General features: G+C 34.9%; 2 protein-coding genes across 4 annotated transcripts; both read left to right on the top strand.

Annotated features, from left to right (window-relative positions):
• The first annotated feature begins 17170 nt into the window (after positions 1-17170).
• Positions 17171-18171, top strand: LOC121794549. The gene has a single exon (XM_042192753.1). It carries the CDS (start codon positions 17239-17241, stop codon positions 17878-17880), a length of 642 nt encoding a protein of 213 aa, XP_042048687.1. The 5' UTR covers positions 17171-17238; the 3' UTR covers positions 17881-18171.
• Positions 18172-20344: 2173 nt separating this feature from the next.
• On the top strand, positions 20345-24064 carry LOC121795875 (RAN GTPase-activating protein 2-like). Of its 3 annotated transcripts, none has more exons than XM_042194528.1 (2): positions 20345-21767; positions 22122-24064. In XM_042194528.1, the coding sequence occupies exon 2, from the start codon at positions 22127-22129 to the stop codon at positions 23753-23755; it is 1629 nt and encodes a 542-aa protein (XP_042050462.1). In that variant the 5' UTR covers positions 20345-21767; positions 22122-22126; the 3' UTR covers positions 23756-24064. The 3 variants fall into 3 exon arrangements, with proteins under 3 accessions (XP_042050462.1, XP_042050463.1, XP_042050461.1); XM_042194529.1 differs by having other exon boundaries at positions 20345-20600; XM_042194527.1 differs by having other exon boundaries at positions 20345-20518.
• The last annotated feature ends 239 nt before the right edge of the window (positions 24065-24303 follow it).

Consider the following 24303-nt stretch of genomic DNA (forward strand, 5'->3'; position numbering starts at 1 on the left):
CTCTGAAGAATGGTAGAACAAGCTACCTACGATGGAACAGTTCACACAACTGAATTCCTAGATTGCAAACTAGCGGAAACGCTGATTTTGGTGAACCATGGACTACAAACTCATAGAAGATGTCGAGTTGACAAATCAAGGAAGATATCAACATTTGGCGGAGGTGCTCATATACTTGTCTCATACCAGGCCAGATATTGCATATGCAATTGGAATTGTGAGTCAGTTCATGCATCGACCATAGAAGGATCACTACGACGCTGCACTAAGAATTGCCAAATATGTTAAAGGAACAGTTGGACGTGGAGTAGTGTTCAAGAAAAATGAACACCGAGGAGTCTATGGGTATACTTAGGCATGCACATGGTTCAAAAACCACCGGTTCCAGTTCGGAACCGGCGGTTCACGGTTCAAAAATTTTTAAACCTGAACCGGCCCGCCAAGGGTTTAGGCGGTCCGGTTCAAAAAACAGGCGGTTCCGGTGCCGGTTCAAAACCACCGGTTTTTGGCAAAAACAGGTTGTTCGATTTTTCTTCTTCTTCTTCTTCTTCTTCTTTATTTATCTATGAAATTTGCGTAAAAAAGTTCAAACAATCACGATGAAAATTGCAATTTTATTGATATAAATTTAAATGAGACTACAACTCTACAAGTTACAACTTACAACAATTACAAATTTACAATTCACTAAAGACTTGAAGTCTTAAACAATAAATTTAAATACAACGAGACTATAACGAAGCTATTTACAAATTACAAAAAAAGACTTGAAGTTTTGAACAATAAATTTATAAGTAAATACTCTTGGTCGGCAAAGGAGATGTTTATACATAACTAAATTGAGGACACCCTTAGCAATTCAACCTTAAATGTTGAGTTTAGTCTAACAATCAACAATTATGGTAGAATTGTCAAAAGTTTCCCGGATTTAGTCTTATAGAGAAATCTCCTTCACCGACCAAAGTATATACAAATACAATTATTTAATTGTATTTGCATATTTTTAAAGTTGAAACAAATGAAAAAAAGAAATAAAGGAAAAAAGACTTGAGCTCAACTTAAATTTAAGTTGAGGTGCCTACGTATCTTCAATGCTCATTTGCATTGGGGAATCAAAGCACACGTAGTTCTCTTACCTTACTTACCTATTTGGCTTGGCCGGCGGTTGACGGTTGGCCTACGCTTCATCCTTAGTGTATTCTTCACCTTCTTCCTCCGCACGAGTATCCCACTCATGTTCTTGTTCTCTGACGTCAGCTTTGGCCCAATCATCACGACTTTCATATTTCTCGCAGAGAGGTTACTTCTTGATTCATCCAACATACCTGATCCAACACTGAAAGCGGACTCAACGGCGATAGTGGAAGTCGGAACTGAAAAAATCTCCTTGGCCATTGACGCAAGTATGGGAAAATCTTTCTCGTGTGTTCCCCACCAATCGAGGACGTCGATTTGGCTGGGAGTAGGACCTTCATCACTAAAGGAAAAAAGTGAATCGAAATATAAATCCAACTCACTTACCATACCTGAGGTCGACCTCCAGCCGATGTTGTAGCTGTATAGGTCAGCTAATTGGGATTGCGCGTCGGGATCATCATAAACATTTTGAAATGCAAAACTATGTTGTTGAGGAGGGGTAGGTCTATTGACTTGGTGGGTACTGTTATACTTGGTTTCATACTCGGTGTAGAGAGAACGCAAGTTATGCTCGAAGGTTTGTTGGACAATTAACTGATTCAGGAGGTTTATTTGAAATGTTTCTGAGAGGTCTACTCCGAATTCGTCACTGGTATCCGATTGCAATGCTTGAAGTGGACCAAGATCAATAGAGCTCAAATTGTTATAATAAAAGTCTAAAATCCTGGTTGTACCAGCTAATTTCCATTTCAGATCCAAGACTTTTGCAATCAAAAGTACTATTGGAATCTCACTGAAATACTTAAGCCATTTGACAATCATATAATATAAAACACACATCAATTCAGAAGAAGAAGCTGCATTTTTCATCGTTGTTTTAAAACCAAATGATATATACATGCAATGCTCTAAAACACGAACAACAGTGCAATAATAAACACCCGATTATTCAACAGTAGCATTTTTGAAACATTTGAACAATTTAAATAAACTCATGCTTTCTTCCCAACAACTATGCGACAGATATAAATCACGAACGAGATAAGTTCTAAAAAAATCACACAACTCATCTCTATGCCCCAAAGTAGAATTGAAACAATCATATGTCGAATTCCATCTATGAGACACATCCATGATAAAATTCGTATACCTTACCTTCTTTTGATGGCAATACTTTTTCCAAGCTTTGCCAATAGGCTGCTTTTGATGAATCAATCTAACTGCATTTCTAATAGTAGTAACATGCTTTTGTCATCTTGTACACATAAATTCAAAATATAATATATGCATCTTTGATGAAAATACTTACCATTGATAATCGGACCACAAGCCGCAATCAAGTCACTAATACTTGCAGTGTTAGCAGTTGCATTATCAAAAGCAACAGAAAATATCTTATTGCATAATTGAAATTCATTCAAAACTAGAATAATTAAAGAAGCAATTTCGGGTGATGTGTGTGGTGTGAGAAATTCTCTAAAACCAATCAATCGCTTGTTCAAAGACCAACTATTGTCCACAAAATGAACCGTAATGCCCATGTATAAATGTCTATTAAAACAATCAGTCCATACATCTGAGCAAATGTTCACTTTGTGTCCCAATTTGAGTAGATAAAGTGATAACTCACCTTTTTTCTCCAAACATTGTCGAACGGTAGATCATTGAACGGTCATTCGACATATTTTTTTGACCGCTACGTTAAAAGTAATTTGCATACTAACCTCATATTTTTTTGTCATCATAAACACTAAAAGGAAAATGCTTCATTGCAGCTCATCTAGTCAAAGCTTCAGTAACATTTTTATGATTGATGCACTATTTATTAGCACTAAAAATACCTGCAAGTTTACAGGGTATATCTAGTATAGCTAAAGGTCAGTACCGGGATATCGAACACAGGGAATAAGATTGCAACTGGCTATCATATACTTAGCGTCACATACTATTTAGAGACACGGAGTTTTGGGTTTTGGTTTTATAAACTAGACACAAATAAAGAAGTATAAAAAATAAAATATACAAAGCAGACTAAAGATTGTAGAGTTTTAGGATATAACTATTACGACCTAGTGATGATTAATCTCACAGAACCTTTACCTTTATGTGTCTCTAGGATTATTAGGAAACTCGCGATTCTAGGATATGCCCTCTCTCGAGTGCACTTGTCCAGTAGATTAGACTCTAACTATCAAAGTCTCCTTCCAATAGATTAGATTCTAACTCCTTAAGTTCCTAAGACTCAAGCCCTCACAAAGGGTCCCCTCTCTCGAGTACAGATAAACCTATGTATTGTACTCGTTCCTTTTACCACGTAAAACTAGCTATCTCTCGATTAATCTAGTTAGAAGGACATAATTCTAAAGTTGGCCAGACAAAATAACAATAAAAGCACAAGAACAAGCAAAACAATCACAAGAGCTAGAAAAATGTTCAATTCAATAAATCAAAACATATTCATAATAGTTTTCACCAAAATATCTACAAATGATGTTTAACTACTCATAGACAATTAGTAAAAACAAAAATAAAAGTACTAGACATGAAAGAAATTGATAAAACCCAAGGTTGAATCTTCAATCTTCAGTCTTTTCTTGTCTGGATCTGCAGAGCTCCGCTCCAATGGAAGATGGATGAATTATGTGTGGAAGATGTAATGGAAGAATGTGTAGAGGGGGGAGGATTGAAGGCTCTGAGATAAAGATTATGAATTAGGTTCAGAGGTATTTATAGGCTGGAAAAAGGTTTATTTTTTTATAAATTTCGTGCCCTACATGAAATAGGAGAGATTTGGCTTCACAATATAATAATTTCTTTTTTGCCATGAATTTCCACATAAATTCCCGTCAGCTTTGACTGCACTGCGCAACGTTCGTTGAATTGTCATAACTTTCTCCACAGAACTCCGATTGAGACATGCAAGATATCCGCGCGAAGCTCTTTCGAAGACGAAGAGAATGGCATGTAGTAAGCACTGACTGGACTTCAAAATCGCTGGAAGAATGGGCTCGAACAGAGGCTGCTGCACTTTGGCCTTTTTTCACCTTTTTCTATCATTTATCAACAAACACGTCAAAAATACCAAATGTATAACATATGCAATTTAAGAACATAATTTGCATGATTGACATTTAAAATAAGTCAAATCTAGTCCTTAAAAATATGCAAAATCTGTGTTTGTCAAGGATCAAATTTTAAAAGAGGTGCACCTGATTGAGACAAACCTAAGTCACCGGGAGGAAAGTTTAGTTGAGTTTTGGTAGAGGCATTGCCACATTCAACCGGATGCTTTGTCGTCAAATGACGACGGAGGGTACCATATCCCCCACCACTCCCAAATTTGTATAGCTTTCGTACAATAGTTACAATATGCATGAAACACCGATGTCGCTTCTTAAGTCAGAGGATCATTACGATTTGGAATTACCACCTGGACCTTTCTGTAATGTTTAACAAAAATATCAGATTTCAATGTTTTTTTAGTGGGTGGAGGGAGAGGAGGCATGTCCTCATTTCCGCTGGTGCTAGACGGAATATGAGAACGAAATACATCTTCATCATCGTTGTCCGAGTCCGATGATATAGCCACGTCGTACTCATCATCATCTTGTTAGCGGTGAGTACTATCACTGCCCCCCCCCACCTTGATGCATTTGAGTGAGTAACATGACAGTCCTATGATCTTCTTCAATCTATAAATATTAGAAGATATGAATTAGGAACACAAATAAAAAAATGAAAAACTCAATATTATGAAATTATGGAGGCTAAAAATAAAATAAGAACTCACTTGCAAACGTTCAGGCGTGACGCCCACTCGCCGGCCCGCGAGTGGGCGTCGTCATGCTGAAGCAATAAATATTTTTTAAAAAAATAGATTTTCTGAAAAAAAAATTTTAATTTTAATTTTAAAACGGTAATATTACCTTTTGAATTTATTTTTTTTTATTTTTTTTAATTTTTTATTCTATAAATACTCCTATTACCTCTTTCATTTTACACACAAACACACTATCTCTCATTTTTTTCTTCTTCTCATGACTATAATATCATCTCTCTTTCCTCTCCAATTTCAGCAAAAATGTCCGGTGACGGAAACTCCGGCGGCGAGGGCGGCTACGACTTGAACGCGTTTGTCGACTGGGAGGGTATGTACAATGTTTTGGGTGCTTCCGGTTCCGGTTCGTTGCCGGGCACCCAAGGCTTATCGAGGCCGGCGTACCAAACACCATAATTTCCAATTGATGCATACTATCATCCCTCTGCCCCGAGGTATGGGCAAACGCAGGGATTATCCCAAATTAGAGAGAATATTCCGGAGGAACACACTTCGGAAAACCTTCCGACCGGAGCTAGAAGAGGAGGAGGCGGAGGAGGACGAGCCAGAAGAGGAGGAGGACGAGGTGGTGGAGGATGTAGGCCGTCATCCATACAGCTCCACAGAGACGATGACTGTTTGACGCTTGGATCAGCACGTCGTACGATCCCATCGTCGGGAATCAACAAACCCGCAAGTGTTTTTGGGATAAGGTCACCGACGTATACAACGAGCAAAAGCCGAAGGGGACCTTCCGCCGCAACATGAAGATGCTTCGCAGTCATTTTGAGCGAGCCGACAAAGATATCAAAATATTTTGTGGGATCTACAAGCATGAAGCGGAGAATTACCAAAGCGGAGCCAGTGGAGCCGACATTCTGAGAGTGGCTTTGCGAGTCTTTAAATCCGACATCGGCAAAGATTTCAAACATCCCGATGTTTGGCAGTCAGTCAAAGAGCTTGATAGGTGGGCTGGCGGTGTCCAGTCCAGCACGGGCTCGAGCTCGAAACGCACGAAGCACATGGCGGGTCGCCAATACTCGTTTAGTGAGGGCGGGGAAGGCAACATCTCACAAGAGGTTGAGTTCCTGCCATCCGATGCAGAGGGGCTCCTCCGGTACACGACGTCGGCCGCAAGGGAACAAGACGGCGAAGACGGCTAGAGCTCGCGCAGTGAGGGGCCGAGGCGAATCAAGCCAGACGGGCTCCCAAGGGCTGCCACCCTCCCTAATGTCCATGTACTTCACCGCCACGATGGTTGACACTTCCCGCATGACGCCTAACCAATATCAAGCCCATCTCGCCGACATTGCGTATCTGGTAAGACAACTTGGTATTCCGCCTCAAACGGGTGCACCGCCACCGCCTTCGGGGGATGATTCGCCGGCGGAGTAGTTTTTATAATTTAAGTGTGCAATTTTTAATTTATAGTATTTTAAATTATCTTTTTTATTTTTTTAAGATTTTAATTATGTTTTTTATTTTTATTTTTTAAGGATTTTAAATTATAATTTTCTTTTATTTAATGAAGTGTGTTTTTATTAATTGAATTTATTGCAAATAAAAATAAAAAATGAAATTGAATGAATAGTTAATGGATGAGATGATTAAGAGATGAGGGGTTGCAAGTGTTGTCTCTTAGTTAAGAGATGGGTAAAAAGTGCAGTGTGCCCATGAATAGTTAAGGGATAAGATGGTATTGAGACATATACGTGGATGGACTTAGAGTCCAATAGTACTTCTAATCTCTTCAGCATCATAATCTTAGAGTCCAATAATACTTCTAATCTCTTCAGGTATATTCTTCCCTCTATTCACATCTATGGCAAATAAACCTTTGGATAACCACAACAATATTTAAGGAAAAAAAACGATAGGCATCCATCAATTAAACTACAATAAAATGGTCACCAATGTTAAATTTTTTCCCATACATACTTCGCTAATAGATATACTATTAAACTCAATATAATGGTCACCAATATTAAATTGATTCCCATACCTACTTCGCTTAGTTAAATAGATATATTATTAAACTCATTATAAACTTATACTCCATCTGTACCGTGTTACTTGCACTTTTCTATTTCGGTCCGTCCCAAATTACTTACATTATTTCAATTTTAAGTAAGAATTAGAGTATTTAATTAATATACTTATGTAAATTAAGTGTTCCTTTATTTAGTGATCACTCATTATATTTAAAATACTAATTTAATTATAGCAAAAAACAATCCAAAGATTACTGCCTAAAATAAAAAGTGCGACTAATATGGGACGGACGGAGTACTAGTTTGACTAATCTAACGTCCATTAATTTCATCCCTGTATCAACAACACTCTGCTGGTTCTGTCTGCTGAACCATTCAAATAGATTTTTATACATCAGCTAAACTTGTATTAGTAAAAGTACGCAACGCAATAATTCTATTTAATGTACAATTTATTAGTATTCATATCTTTACTTATTATTTGCTGACTTTATTTAGTGATGTAGCTAAGCTAATACACTGTCTCAACCAATTCCTGTCTTGTCGCGATAAATAGATACAGAATTAGCTAAACTCTTGTTTATCGCAATAATTCTATTTAATGTACAATTTATTAGTATTCATATCTTTACTTATTATTTGCTGACTTTATTTAGTGATGTAGCTAAGCTAATACACTGTCTCAACCAATTCCTGTCTTGTCGCGATAAATAGATACAGAATTAGCTAAACTCTTGTTTATAATAATATTAAATTTATGAAATGCAATTTGTTGACTATTCATTGCTTAATGATAATTGACAGTGACCGACTATGTTGCGTCTCATGAATATAAACCTTACTTGCATGTGTATAATTACATTCTATTGCATCTACCCCAAGTCCACAAATAAAACAATAGTACATTGTTTTTGAAATTTTAGGCAATTAATCACCTAAAATGTCGTTGCTTTGTTCCTCCTTAAAATAGTAGTATTAAAAAAATGGTGATGATCTCTTATGAAGACGACCTCATGCGAGGATGCACCTCAAAATTCGCTTGTTTATGTGATGAGGTTCTAAGTTCTAAGAGGAGAATTTATCTAAAGAAAATCAAAAGAGTTATGTATATCATTGGTTAAGATTACTATTTTTATTATTAATCTAGTGACTATTCTTCGTGCTGATTTGTAGGCATCTTAAAGAATGAAATAATTAGCTCAAGGATTTAAAACTGCAACAACACTTGATTAAGAAAGGACGAGTTCCATACCACTTGGTCACACCTCTTGGGCTTAAGACGATTTTGATTAAATCAAATAATGAGATTTTTTTAAAGAAAATATCAATAATGATTTCTTATCTACCCTGATGATTAGAACCCTCTACTTATAAGTTGGAGGGAAATCGTCTTATCAAATGAGTTGCACTTTATGATCGATTCAAATCAAATCAAATAATGAGGGTTGACAAGGTTAATGTTAAAAATAATGGCTTACTATGGAGTAGATGATTTGCGTCTATCTTTTCCGAATGATTGCATACATAGATTGATGGCATACTCCAACCCAATACTTGGTGGGTCGAGAATCTATGCTACATTTATTGATGTTTAATTTTACTGAATTTTAGAAACATATAGTAGTATAACTAAATTGACAGATCGGTTAAAAGAAAATTGAGTAAAACTATAAACAGATGCATGCAATTTTTGCCTTGAATCGTAATTTCCTTTTATGATTAGGCCATTTAAAAATAGGACAAAACAATTGGTATAATTTCAAGTAATTTCATTTGTAAAACACATGCTCTTTACGCTACTTCTCTCTTGCTCCAATAAAATAAGTAAAATATTAGTAGTATTAATCACTTCTTCTGAAATTCTAATTTTTAATAATAAATGTAAACTAACCTCGGTATATAGCAATTGTGCTTTGGTTGAACTAAGTGTTGTATTAAAATATGAAATGTTGCATATAAATGGTACTCCATGAAACTTAATTTAATTACATATTGTATGCAACTCATAAAATAAAATACTAATGATTATGTAGTTAAAAGTTTATTATGCTTACAAAATATACCCTCAAAAAAATACTGATAGAAATGTGCGCAGCGGTGACAGGCTACATGTCTTGGTTGGCTATCTGGAATCTTTAAACGGTTAATTGCTGCTAAAGACAACCAATTAAGAATACATTATCTTTATAATCTAGATTCTAGCGTGACATTAAAAATTCATTATACATACTTATATATAGAGATACTTATATAGAAGTGGGATCAATTGTTGCCTTTTTTAAATTGCTAACTCTGATAATTCATCAATGCATTGAATTAAAAATATCAATACATAATTTTATTAACATTTCAATATATTATATTGAATTTTAATGTCATCGTGTTGAAATTTTTAATACATTGCGTTAATGAGTTAGCAGAGTTAGCAACTTAAAAAGTTAACAATATAGTTTTTAAAAGATTCACCTCTTGTTTAATTAGCTGTCTAGATTGAATTGGATTATATCTTTATGCGAAGAGTGAACTGCACCAAAAGGCCCTAACTTTTCGCCTTGTAACATCAGAGGCCCCTAACTTTTAAAAATACCACCACAGGGATCTGACAAAACATATAATCACAAATCGTGTATATTTTGTCATTTTTCGGACGAAAATGCCCAAATGGGGTGAAGGGCAGTTTAGACCTTTTGATTGCATTAGGCTGCACCCCTATGACTGCATTTGCAGGTGCGGTCTTGTCAAGCACCTGTGTAATCATAATTCCATTTATATTTTTCAGTTCTGTTTCATTATTTCTTCCCTCCATTTTCGTTTCATCTACCCCTTTCAAGTTCTACTCAAATTCTGATTTCCCTCTCAAAACAGTATACGCGATTTTACCTTCTTCGGCATCGGGCAATTTAGGGGATTTCATATCTTCGCCAGCCGTTCGGGATCTCGAATTTAGTGGATTTCATCTGGATTTTGCTGAATTTAGGGTACCAAAGAGGGTTTTAGGCGATTTCCGTTGGAATTTTATTTTGCAATTGTTGGTTGATTTTTTTTGGTTGTATGGTTACTGTCGGGCATTTGAAAATTATTTTTGCAATTCTTGGTCGATTTGATTTTTGTATTGTCGAACTGAATTCAGGTCGTTACGCAATGTCTTCTTCTTCGTCTTCTCAATCGTTCGGCTCAAGCTTCAATTGGAATTGGCCTCGTCCAGAAATTATGAAGTGTAATCACGATCTTGAGGCCGAGCTCGTTACATCTAGGACGGCTGCTAACCCGGGTAGACGTTACTATCGCTGCCCTATATGGAAGGTTAAAACCATGTATTTTGATCGTGTTGTCCATTAATTTTGTTAGCATAAAGATTAATGAGAAATTATTATGCAGGACGATGACTGCAAGTTTTTTCGATGGTTTGATGCGAGTCTATCCCCAAGTCAAGACAGTTATTTTCAGAGAGTGAAACTTGAGCGAGACCAATTCGAAGCTGAACTTCGAAGCAAATCTCTACTCGAAGGTGTGCTGCACGAGAAATTGCGCTTGAAAACCGTGGAGTTTGAAGACTTGAAGCTACAACTGGGTATGAAAACTGAAGAGTGTGACACATTGGCGGTGAAAATTGGTCAGATGACAACAACTCTCCGACGCTTAAAAATCACAATCTTGTTCTTATGTATTGTAATTTTTCTACTGTTATAACAATGCTATGTCGTGTTCACTCCGTGGTTCATTTCTGAAATCACAAACTGAAATCCTGATCGACTACGCTTTGTTTTGTTGCTATTCATTTATGTCTGAAAGCACGAATGAGGTTACACAACTATGACTGAAATCACAAACCATGTACACAAATGAATACTACCAAACTGAAATCACAAATGAAGTTACTCAAATATGATTGAAATCACAAATCATGTACACAAATGAATACTACCAAACTAAAATCACAAATGAAGTTACTCAAATATGATTGAAATCACAAACCATGTACACAAATGAATACTACCAAACTATCACTGAAATCACAAATGAAGTTACTCAAATATGATTGAAATCACAAAGCGACGTACGCTATCCACAAAAATACCACCACCAAAATTTTTTCACAGAACTTTACTTCCACCAAAATACTAGTTTGTTACAAAATAGTCTGTACCATACAAATCATACTATTCATATCATCATTGACACAAATTGTTCAACCCATCCGAAACAAACCAACGTTAATAAGTAAAGGCCATCAATCTTGATCACCGCGGCGGACGCATCTCTAAGGATGAGTCCTTGTCCGACTGCTTGGTCTCGGATTCGAAACATTAGGCTGCAACAATTAATAGTGTAGTAAGTATACATGCTTAAGCACTGTGTACAATTACATAATATAGTTGCATATGCTTACTGCATAGTACCTCTTGGCGTTGGGGATTGTTTGACGATTCAGGTAAAGTACTGTCACCATGTTCACGCGAAGTCTCCCCAACCTGAGAACGGGCATCTGTCGGAGGATCATTGTTGTACGTTGGATGAACGTAATAGAACTCACATATGAGGTTCCTATTGTAACCCAACCGCACTACCATGCCTGCCAGATCTACGAAATCGAACTGACGAATCCAGCAATAGTAAAAGAATGTCAATTGCCCCCCAACATACTTCTTCTTTCCATTGATTTCGAAGATTGACCCTCCATGATGAAAACCGACGGAAAACATCCCGGGATGGTCCCCTGTTATGGTTTGTACAGAGTTAGCAAACGTCCAAATTTAAACCAACTTTTTTCACATATAAAGTCCTAAATCACAGTCCAAACAATTTCCCAAACGAGGACATCAAAACAGTTTCACAAATCAACCAATTTTCGGAGCCCTAAATCACAATCAAAAACCTTGAAACCAATTTTAAATTTGAACTTACTATATTCTTCTTTCGGATAGAAGAAATCAAGCAGAGGATCGCGAATGCTCCACGTTTCTGGGTCTACGTCGATTATCTCCGGTCCCCGACCCCTTCTACTGTGTCTAGGTGATGCCGGATGTGATTGTGACGAAGACGATGGCGTCGCCGACTTCTTTTTTCGCCTAGAAGAACTACGAGCGAAGGACGCTCCAGCAGCACTTCGTCTCCGTTTTGGAGCCATTGATGAAAAGGATTAAAATGGCGTGAATGGCAGAGGTGATAGGCAGAGGCTAATTATTTTGGCGAAATGGCAAATTGATGAAGTGAAGGTGGAATTGGAGGGAAAAAATATAGAGAAGCATGGCGAAATGTTTTGGAATGGCAAAAATTTGTGAAATTTCAATGCAGGTCCGATTGCAATTCATGCGTGTGAAAATAATAGGGGACAACAAGCAATGCAACCTGTCACACCAATTGCAATTCGATGTCCCGTCAACAGTGCTGCAGCTGACACAGCACTGACGACCATGCAAAAGCCCGATTTTGCCCTTACAGGCCCTGAGGGTCTAATGGTCTGAAAAAACACGATTTGTGATTATATGTTTTGTCAGATCCCTGTGGTAGTATTTTTAAAAGTTAGGGGCCTCTGATGTTACAAGGCGAAAAGTCAGGGCCCTTTGGTACAGTTCACTCTTATGCGAAACACGTCAAAATTTCGATTTACAAACATCGAAATGACAAGAATGCCATTGTTTACAATTTGAGTGGATCTTGGACAACCTTTCATACGCAATATATTTCATTATTTTTAACACTCAGTTTCAAGATTTGTTTGAATTCCAAATCCATTTTTTATTCTCATTTTGCATCTTACTTTCATGCAATTAATGTTACAACTTAAAAAAAATTATGTTACAACTTACACACAGTTAAGCCTCATGATTCTTTCAAACGTAAAATATAGTAAGATGTTGTTTTATTGTCATCATTATCATATGCATGGACGGAGCTCGGATTTCTACATGGGGAAAAAATATACATAAAGATATTTTAATGGATTAAAAAGAAGCATAAATAAGAATATTTCAAAAAAAATTTAAAATTAACTATTAAAAGTAGCATAAATGATTTTTTTAGATGAGGCATTTTCCCATTGTGGTAGCATGTAGATCCGTGCCTAATCATATGATTATCTATCCATGAAATTATCCATCTATGATTAAGTTGTGAGTTTCAGTATTCTCATGAACAAAAAATACATATTTAATCATAAAATATAATCTTTTAAACTGAACTAATTAAATACATATAATTAAATAGGTCTTTAGAATTTTGTGATCAGAGACGTTACGTTTTTGTTTCGTATGAAAAGGAAAATATATATATATATATATATATATATATATATATAGGGTCTTGTTAGGTTGAGATTTTTTAGCTTAATTGAGAATTGAGATACATTTTCAGCCACTCATTTTGAAATGTCAACTGCAAGTAGATTATGTCAACTAAGGGGTATTATCGTCATTTCATTTCAATAGCCAGAATATCAAATGTCAACAACTCGTATTAAAATGTCAACAACTAAAAAAATTTTAATTTTTTTAATTTTTTTTAATTTTTTTTATTTTTTTTAAATTTTTTTAAATTTTCGCGCGATGTCAACTACTGAGACATTATGTCAACTACGATGTGTAGTCTGCACATCAAATGTCAATAGCTCTGCACATCAAATGTCAACAGCTTATAATTGACATTATATATGTGTATTTGACATGAATTGTATATGTAGTTGATATTATATGTGTATAGTTGACATGAATTGTATATGTAGTTGACATTACATGTGTGTAGTTGACATGAATTGTATATGTAGTTGACAAAAAAAAAAAATAAAAAAAAAAAAATCGAAAAAAAATAATTTTTTAAAAAAAATAAAAAAATATTTATTAAATAAAATATATGATGAAATTACAAATATGCCCTTTCACAATTAATTAATGTAAAAATATTTTCCATGTGGCAAATTCTGGACCACTCATTTAATAAAAATGAGTGGCTTATAATGCATCTCAATTCTCAATTAGGCTAAAAAATCTCAATTGATCACAACCCTATATATATATATATATATATATTTTGTTTAAATTTTGATAGACTGATAGTGTAGTTGTTCTGCTAGTTTGCACAGTAATTACAATCGGAGTGTTAGTACATTTCTCATATTATAATAGCATATTCTCCGATATGCATGTTTTGCAATATTTGATTGATATATACTCCAATAGTTATATTATGAGTCAATTGAATCAAATGAAAAAGAAAGTAGATAAAATTTACTACTATTACAAATCCTAACTTAGTAACTTTGTCATCGATCAATCAAAAATCAGAATGAAAACCCTTGAAGCTTTATAGTATTGAAATGTAGTTGTAAGTAGAGAGGATAATTTTGTGGACTAATACCCTTCTTGGAAGTGCAGAATTTCACATGCATGGCATGAACTTAGCATGTTATCATATGCTTTCTATGTTATAATCATCACTAGCTATACAAAAGGTTCAAATTCAATCTGTCTCTGCTACTATATTTATACACCAACTACCAAGGGTAATACTCTCTCTCTCTCTCTCTCTCTCTCTCTCTCTCTCTCATTAATCCGTGTCAAATCATCACCTGCTTGTTAAGAAAGATACCAATTGCCCATAAATGAGAAGTTTGCTTTCATTATATATACTTCTAACAACGGTTTTATGCAGTTTATTATATATGTCATTGAAGTTTCTTTAAAGAAATTAATAGGCAATAAAGAAATGCACTTTATACTCCATTTGATTGAGAAAATGGACTGAGTAATACCAAGGTAGAATATCTAGTTCTTTATTCCTTTGGTCACATCCTTGCCATGTTCAAGCTAGTCGATCGAAATATTTCAATTTCAAATTATTGAGTCAAACGCAATAACTTATTGCATGGATATAGATAGAACGCAATTGGTTAAACTCCATAAATATACTATTAGAGGTACTAATTTGTAATATTAACACAAAATAATAATTTAATAAATCAATATAATTTCAAGAATTGTAATCTTTATAAAAGAATTTCATGATTCATTCCTAATATAGTCTAGGGTAAGTTGAATAACTATAAATAAATTGGGCACCCAATGCCCGGTCCACATCCCTCAAATTTAAGTTTATAAAAGATGAGTAAATAAATACTTGAATTATAAAGAAAAGGTAAAAGAAGGGAATGAAAACCAACACCCTAGAAGATGAGTCAATATCCAAAGTGTTGTAAATAACGAAACGTTGCTTAGTTAATAAAACAATTCACGTCCAGTAAATACTCAGATTCAAAGTTTGAATTATCTTATCCAAATGTGAGATGTGTCTTTTAAGTTGTAATTCAAATAAAACTATCCACGTCCAATAAATATATTCATGATGGTCACGCACACACACCAAACTAAATTGACAATAGTGATAGTGATGAACGATACATGATGCGTACGTAGTGCTATCAAATGTTAGTATTATTTTATATTAAAAAGACTAATGCATGGTATGGAGATAATAATATGTATCGGGAAACGTAGCGTTTAAGCTTATACGGAGTATCTCATAATAGACTTCGGATTATATTCGAACTTAGAGTTCATATTTATTTAATAGGCTGAAACTTGTACATTTAATTTTAACAACTAGGCATCGAGCAGATTCAGTTTCAATTCTCAACTCCCGGCAGTCTTGTCAACTAAAGTTCAATTATGAATTACAGAATTCATTATTATTATAAAAGTAGGTGCTTTTACACATTTGTATGGTTTAGTGCAATTTAGATACAATCGTAAACATTATCATATTTCCATTAATAGCATATCACTTTTTACAAAAATTTTAGTTTAACCAAATGTGTTTTGAACCCACATTTGGCAGAATCCAGTTTAGCCGGGTACATGGGCGGATCCAGGATTTAAAAATCGTGGGGTCGGATGAGATAATTAATATAATAATATTATATATATTATAAAAATACATTACAAATAAAATTATCTTTGTTTTATCACGATAGTTGACTTTTACGAGTTCATATTTTTAACTTTTACGAATATTCATATTTTGAAGCTGGCCGAAATTTTATCATTGGAAATAATTGCAAACATATCTTCCAGTCATTGATTGTGTTCAACATTAGCACCAGAAGAATAGATAAAACTCATGAGAACAGATACAAACTCAAGATATTTTTAAAATAAATTTATCCATTAATTTAATATGGATGGTAATTAAAATCAATAATAAAAAAACTTAAGTATATAATTATTATATTCATAAAAATTAGGTCAAATAAACAAAATAAAAGTAAAAAAATAATAAAACATGATTAAAAGAATATCAATAACGCACCAATTTTTTTTGTGCAAAGCCTATGCCCCTCAAAAATCTTAATCTTAGTCTCCTACTATAACTTTCTATTTAATCAAAATAATAATTGGGTAGAAATATAGAATTTTTATTTATAAAGAAAGTTGTAACTCTTGTAATAAAGATAAAATTATTTAAAAAGGACAGTATTGACTGATTTTTTTAACTAATAAACTTAAATAAATTAGGAATTTATGTAAATTCGTGGGAAAATTAAGGAGAAAAAAAGTTAATACTACATGGCTTAGAAAATTATTGGCAGGCGAATTAAATGAAAAAGCAGTATTAACGGCGAGTGACCAGAGGCAATCAATTAGATTTTTTACTTATAGATTTTCTAACCCAACAATCAATAGGAGTATTAACCACTCCTCAGACCAAAAATCAATATTAACCTCTCTGTTCATCTTCTTCGTTGAGAATACATCAGCTTCTTCTGCAACCCCTCCCCTTATCTATCTCTACTCTATTCTTATTAGTATTGTTCCTTTCTCCTCTTAGTTTTTGGAAAAGGCGGAAGGCTTCGGGTAGAGTTGAAGCTGGCCGTGGGGTCGGAGACGGAACTGCACCAGGTCAAAGGTCGAAGATGATGTTTTCCGGCAGTGTTCGGTGGACCGCCGGTGGGGTCGGCCGACCCCGCGCGACCCCACCTGGATCCGCCGATGGCCGGGTATGCAGATTAAGGTCGAAAACCTCCCAACATGTGGCGGAGTTTGAACATGACCTCACGGTTACCACTGATCCACACTGCCAACAAAAAAGATGGCACAATATTTTTCCTTTTAGTTACGTGGGTAAATGATCTACATTGAGAATCCTCCATGTAATTAAATGAAACATGTTTGCATGAATATCCTTATAGACTTGCTATATTACTCCTAACACACAACACCAAAATAGAGCAAAGGTTAATGAAGCTGTTTATAAACTCATGCACACCACACAACTCTTTCATTACATCCTCAAAATTTTGAGATGGTCTTCGCGGAGCCCCTCCTTTTTCTCTATGACTCCGACGAGACGGGATCCAGTGCCCGATTATCCTTCTCGTCTGAGTTTCTCGACGAGAGCAACTTCATCACCATATTCCCCAACCCAAGGGCAGACAGGGAGGAGCGGGCCGCGGTTGACTTCGAGTTCCTCTCAGGAAACCTAACCGGCATGATCGCCGCCGACGAGCTCTTCAGCGAAGGAAAGCTGATCCCTTTCCAGCAAATCCACCTCGCCGAGAAGCTCGACAAAATTAGCCTGAAACCAGAAGAAGAAGCTAGAAAGAAGGATCAGGAGAGAAGGATGAGCTGGTTCGTCGACGACGATCCGTCTCCTAGGCCTCCCAAATGCACTGTTTTGTGGAAGGAGCTGCTCAAGCTGAAGAAGCCTCGCCCTTCCACACTCTCTCCGCCTAATTCATCATCTTCTTCCTCCTCGTCCCGAACTTCTTCAGTTCGGGGAGAGGTAGTGAAGGAGAGCGGGGAAAGTAGCAAGAGAGTGAAGAAAGGGAAGGAGAGGACGCGGTCGTTTAGTATACGGATTAGGCCGGTTTTGAATGTGCCTATCTGCACGCAGCCGAAGAACGCCGCTCTGCCGCCATTGTTTTCCTCAAGGACAGGTAGATGAGAGAGAGTATTATAAGAACGCGCAGTTTGTATTTTTTGCTTACATTGATTAATTTCATGTTATTCTTTTCATGGTGATTTGAATTTGTGACTGAATCTGCTTGTTTTTTGGTTTAATAAGTTTGGATGTGCAGAAACATGTTCCAGGTAACCTGGATAACCTCTAGTTTTCTGGGGCCAAACATAGCAATTAGTACTACATAGCAATTTCTGGTTGGATTATTGTATTTTTATTGTTCTCCACTGTATTTTATTTTATTCTATTCTTGGTAAATAACCCTTTAGATCTAAACAACGCAGACTGCTTTTGCGATATTGTATTAGGGCATGTAGCATGAAAGTCTTATAACTACAAAGATATATCATCCAAATAATTATATTGCTTAAAGCATGAAAGTCTTATAGCTCAGTTGGTTAGAGAGGTTCAAGCCCTCCTTCTAACGGGAATTACTTTTATATTTTCAGAATTAGCTCAAGGCTAAGATGAGAGTCACCGTTTGTGTATTTTTATTTCAAATGTATTTTATAATTTTAATTTTGTAATGGTAAATTTTAGAACTATTTTATATATTCATAAATTAGTTTAATTAGCAATTATAATTAAAAGAATAAGACATGAAAAGAGGAAAAATAGGTAAATAATACTCCTATGTTGTTTTATAAAATCATTGATGCTCACAATCACAACTTGCTAAGGATGACAATGCCATGAAAACTAGGACTAAAGATAAAGGGTGGCGTAAGGAGATGAAAATAGAAAACAGGTGGATCTAAAGATTGCACATGCATTAAGGCTATGTTTGGTTGTTAGGATTATGTATTGGAAAGTAATCTGATTCCTTAATTTTTAAATTCCTCTGTTTATTTTGAGTTTTAACCAAACCGGGAAAGTAATCAAAATTCTGAAAACAAGGAAAATAGTACAACTTTCCCGGATTCTGAATACTAGCTTTTCTTAAATATTTATTTTTTCCATTTTTAAGATTCTTACATGTTCAGGTATTTAATGGAGTGGAGTATAATTTTATACTATTATAATTGTTGTTATTATTATTATTAAATAAATATTTTTTAAACAAAGTAATTTAAAATCATGAATTATACACTACTTAATTCCATTATAATAAATAACTATGATTACAGTTATAATAATAATAATAACAACTATATTATTGTATATTTATAATTTTTATTATAATTATTATTTATTAAATAATTATAATAAATTTATTTAAATAAAGTATCATACAATATTATTAATAATGTATTGTTACTATTTTAAAAATTATAATAATTAATCAACAATCCCTTAATAGAATTTTGAATTATAAATTTTATTTAATTATAAATCAATAAATAATTATAATTATAATTGTTACTATAAAATTAAATATATTTACTTATGATTATAATAATATAAACTAAAAAATTAAGAAAATCTTAATCCAATTATTTAAATGAAATTTTATTTATTTATAAATCAATAAATCATTATAATTATAATTTTTACTATAAAATTAAATATATTTACTTATGATTATAATAATATAAACTAAAAAATTAAGAAAATCTTAATCCAATTATTTAAATTATCATTATAGTGAAATAATATATTATTATAATTATTTTTGAATTAATAATTTATTAAGAGAATCTTAAAATAATATTAAAATTATTATTGATAAAATCAAATATGAAATTTAAAATCTTGATATTTTTTTAAACACTAGAAGGTAAAGTTGTTAGGAATCATATTCCAATTATTCATTTTCCTAGAAATAATTTTTCTTGTCTACTTTACTTTTCCAGCAATCGAGCATGGTCTAAAAAATGACAGATAAATGAATATTCGACAAATATACTAGTAGATCACAACAAATAGAGTAGTGAATTCAACATCAATTGTTGTTAAACAATCAGAGTTTAAGAAGTAATATTAGATGCAAATTCTAATTAGCACTTGCCACTCCATTACAACTCAACCAAAAGAAGCAAATTCATGGAGTACAATATATAGTTGTCATGCTACTAATACTAAATTTTCTCTTAAAGGTCCAAAAAACTTTAGATCATCGTGTAATTAAATGAGTCAAAATTATTCTTATTATTCTAGATTCTGGATTCTAGATGCTAAAAATGATTTTTAATTCAATCAAATGCAATATTATTATGTACTACTCCATATATAACACAATTCAACAAAGATTACAAAGTGTAAATTTCATTATAAAAAATATACACATATTATAGTAGGAGTAGTAGTTTTGATGGAAAATGATATTAGTCCGAATTTTGTATGAACATCATACTCCTATTTTTTAAAGTTGACGAATGGTGGAGGTAATGATATGATTTACTACAAAAGTTACTCAATTAAAAACGTATAGCAAAAGAAAAAAAAAGTAAAGTAGCTTAAAAAATTGTCATACAAAAATAAAATTAAAAAGGCGGAAGAATAAGCAAAATCCAAAACTCAAAAATTCCCAAATTGAAAAACCCTCCTTTCCCGTTCCCTCATTTGCGAATCGCGCCACCACCATACATTCATTCCACTCCACTTCTCTCACTCCCTCTCTCTCTCGACGAGCTGCAACTCCAGAAACCGCGACAAAGAGCTAATCCCACTCCATTTTTTATCCGTATTTCTCTTTTGCTTCTTCCTACGCACAATATTTGATGACCTATTCCGTTTTAGGGTTTCTATTTCCTGCTCTTTTCGCTGTGAGTAAAACCCACATACGCATGCATATTCCAAGAGATGCATACGTGGGTTCTGTTTTTTACTGTGCTTTCTGGAGCAGTTGAGATTTTATTTCTTTCTGTTTTGTCGAATTAGAGGCTCGGAACTTTATTAGAAGTTTCATTTCCCTCATGGATCTGTTAGTTCAAGATGCTGGTGTTTCTGCTGGATCTAGGAATAAGAATGGAATTTGAAATAATATAAATTTATTTTAATTTTTTTTCTTATTGGATTAGAAACGAACGTCAATGAAATAAGCGTTTTTGGAGCGTTGTTACTTAATGCGATAGGAAAAATGCTCTTAGTTGCTGATAATTAAATGCTAGTCATGTTCTCGTTACCACAGGCATTTGCTTCTGTCTTACTACTTTTTAAGAAACTAATTGAAATTTAGTTGTTGGAATATAGTGGAAAGCAAACTGAAACTTGGATTGCATATGAAAATATTTGACATATGTTTTGAATTTAGTTGTTGGAATATAGTGAAAAGCAAGCAAGAAGCTAAGAACTTTGATTGCATATGAAAATACCTGACATTTTCAAACATTCTTATGCTTCTGTTCGTTTTGTGTGGCATATGTGATTGTTGTCAGCTGAAGATTTTAGTTTTCACAGGCTCTTCTGCTTGGTAAATCAAGCATATACATGTGCACATATTTTTGGACGATTTTATGATACACTGTTCATAATTCTCTCAGAACTTTACCTAGTCGATTGAGGAAAGGCAGAGATGTTGGTGATGTGGTGTCTCAGCTTTCCTGGGTAAAAATGGTGTCTTGATAATAATTTAACTAAATATCCAGGTTATATTGGATATCTGGTGAAAATGGTGAAAAATGTACATAACCCCCAAAACAATACCCACCTTATTAAGTAATGACACGCTGGAAGAATTAATCTCAAATGATACTTAACATTAGTGTAGACTGTTCCTAACCATGACTACAACTTTTGATAAATAAATGCCTTTTCTTCTACTTATTCATACTATCCTGCTAGTCAATATTATACCTGGGAGTATTTTGCACGTCTAGTATCTTACTAACCTTTGTAGGTCCATTGCCCCAATAGACCATGGTTCATGTGATCACATAGATAAACTTGTTCCGTTGTTCGCGTACTGAATCACTTTCTAACCTTACCTAAAGGTGATGGCATATATTTTTATCTCTTTATTCTTGTGGTACTTCATCCACAAGGACATGAATTGCATTTACTCATTCAAATTTTGCTCATAATTGGTGTTAGCTCTCCATCTCATACTGAGGCATAAGTTGCTAGTGCTGAGGTGCTATTTTTTTGATATTTTGGACTATGCACCTCAAAATCACTTAATATTGTTGGCTTTAGCTCAATTTCTAAACCGCTATAATCAATCAAGTGTCAATATATATGGAACCTAAATTTCAGATATTACTGCCTGTTTCTGATTATACTATCATTTTCCCATTAATTCTACGTGCAACTGACATACTATACTGGTTCTGGATAATTTGTTTTAGTTGAGATGGAGAACACCGCCAAAACACCAAATGGAGAACGCCGCCAAATCAACATAAAGCTCTGGCCCCCTAGTGAAAACACTCGGTTGATGTTAGTTGAACGAATGACGAATAATCTCTCCACACCAACAATTTTCACCAGGAAGTACGGTAGTCTCGGTCAACCAGAAGCTACAAAATATGCTAAACAAATTGAGGAATCAGCATTTTGTTCAGCAAATCAGCACTATGAGCAAGAGCCTGGTGGTGATGGAAGTTCTGCTGTGCAGTTGTACGCCAGAGAATGCAGTAAGCTGATACTGGAAGTTCTTAAGGAGGGTGCCAAACTAGAGGAAAAAGAAGCATTGAAATCCGAGGTTGAATCTGCTCCTCGTGAGACCTTTTTTGATATTTCCAAAGGTCAGCGAGCATTTATTGAAGCAGATGAGGCCCAAGTATTATTGAATCCCTTGAAAGAGCCTGGAAATTCTTACACTAAAATTTGCTTTAGCAATCGAAGCTTTGGTCTTGGCGCAGCTAATGTGGCTGGACCAATCCTAGCTTCCATTAAGAACCAACTGAAGGAAGTGGATCTGTCAGATTTTGTTGCAGGAAGACCAGAGGCTGAAGCTCTTGATGTTATGAATATCTTCTCTGAAGCTCTGGAGGGTTCTCATTTAAAGTATCTGAATATCTCTGACAATGCCTTGGGTGAGAAGGGAGTAGGCGCATTTGCAAAGCTATTCAGATCTCAAACTAGCTTGGAGGAACTTTATCTGATGAATGATGGAATTTCTAAAGAAGCTGCACAAGCTGTTTGTGAGTTGGTACCTTCTACAGAGGTACTTAAAGTACTTCATTTTCATAACAACATGACAGGAGATGAGGGGGCTATTGCTATTTCTGAGATTCTAAAGCGTTGCCCTTTATTGGAGGATTTCCGATGCTCGTCCACCCGAGTTGGTTCCGAAGGAGGGATTGCCTTGACTGAAGCACTTGCACAATGTAAGAATCTGAAGAAACTGGATCTTCGGGACAACATGTTTGGTGTAGAGGCTGGTGTCAAACTGAGTGAGGCTCTCAAGAAACACGAGAACCTCACTGAGATTTATTTGAGCTACTTGAATCTGGAAGATGATGGAGCAGTAGCAATAGCCAATACTCTCAAGGAGTCAGCACCTTCACTTGCAGTGTTGGAGATGTCTGGAAATGATATAACTGCTGAAGCGGCTCCCAGCTTAGCTGCTTGCATTGCTAGTAAGAAGTCTCTTGTGAAGTTGAACCTGTCAGAGAATGATCTGAAGGATGATGGTGCAATTCAGATAAGCAAAGCATTCGGAGAAGGACAGGATCAACTCAAGGAAGTTGATATGAGCCAGAATTCTTTAACAACCACAGCTAGGAAGTTGGCCCAGGCATTGGTGCATTTGCCTGGGTTTAAGCTCCTAAATGTAAATGGGAACTTCATTTCTGAGGAAGACATTGATGAGTTGAGGAGTATCTTTAAAGAATGTCAGGAAAAACTTGGACCCCTGGATGAGAACGACCCTGAGGGTAATGATTTTGATGACCTGGAAGGTGGGGATGAAGATGAAGGCAGCCAAGATGAATTGGAAGAGAAACTTAAAAAGCTTGACGTCAATCAAGAAAACTAAAAGAAGGTAGGTAGTCTTGCAGTCCTCATGCAGAGTAAAAGCTTGACGTGCTAAATTTGAAGAGGAGATGACGCCGATTCTTGATGAAGCCACTGCTCACAATGGGACCTTTTTTCCCCTTAAATCTGCTTTAGATTATTCAGCAATTTGTATCAGCTGAAGGTACTTTCGACTTGGCCTGTAGACTTGTAACTTCTGGTACCCCATGTTGGGGACCATGGTAGGATCCTTTTAGGCCCTTTCAATCATACATTTACTTGCTTTGAACCTTTTGCTATGAAAAATACTATTGAGTTCGTATTTTGCTTACTATGTTCTTTCTTATTTTTGTCTTTGGCTGCACACCTTTTGCTTGTTTTTCCTCTTCAGTATTGTGGTTGTACCTGAAACGTTGTAGTCAATTATTATTATGAATTTGTGATGCACATTCCCATACTAGGAATTTGGAAGCTTCTTCCAATAGCCCTAATATATTGTTCAAACTACTTTGTCATTTCTCAAACCCCCTCCATAAGTATTTCATTAAAGGAGTAATAATTTTTTAAATT

The sequence above is a fragment of the Salvia splendens genome, chromosome 3 (assembly GCF_004379255.2).
Source record: "Salvia splendens isolate huo1 chromosome 3, SspV2, whole genome shotgun sequence".
In the NCBI taxonomy this organism is placed as follows: Eukaryota; Viridiplantae; Streptophyta; class Magnoliopsida; order Lamiales; family Lamiaceae; genus Salvia; species Salvia splendens.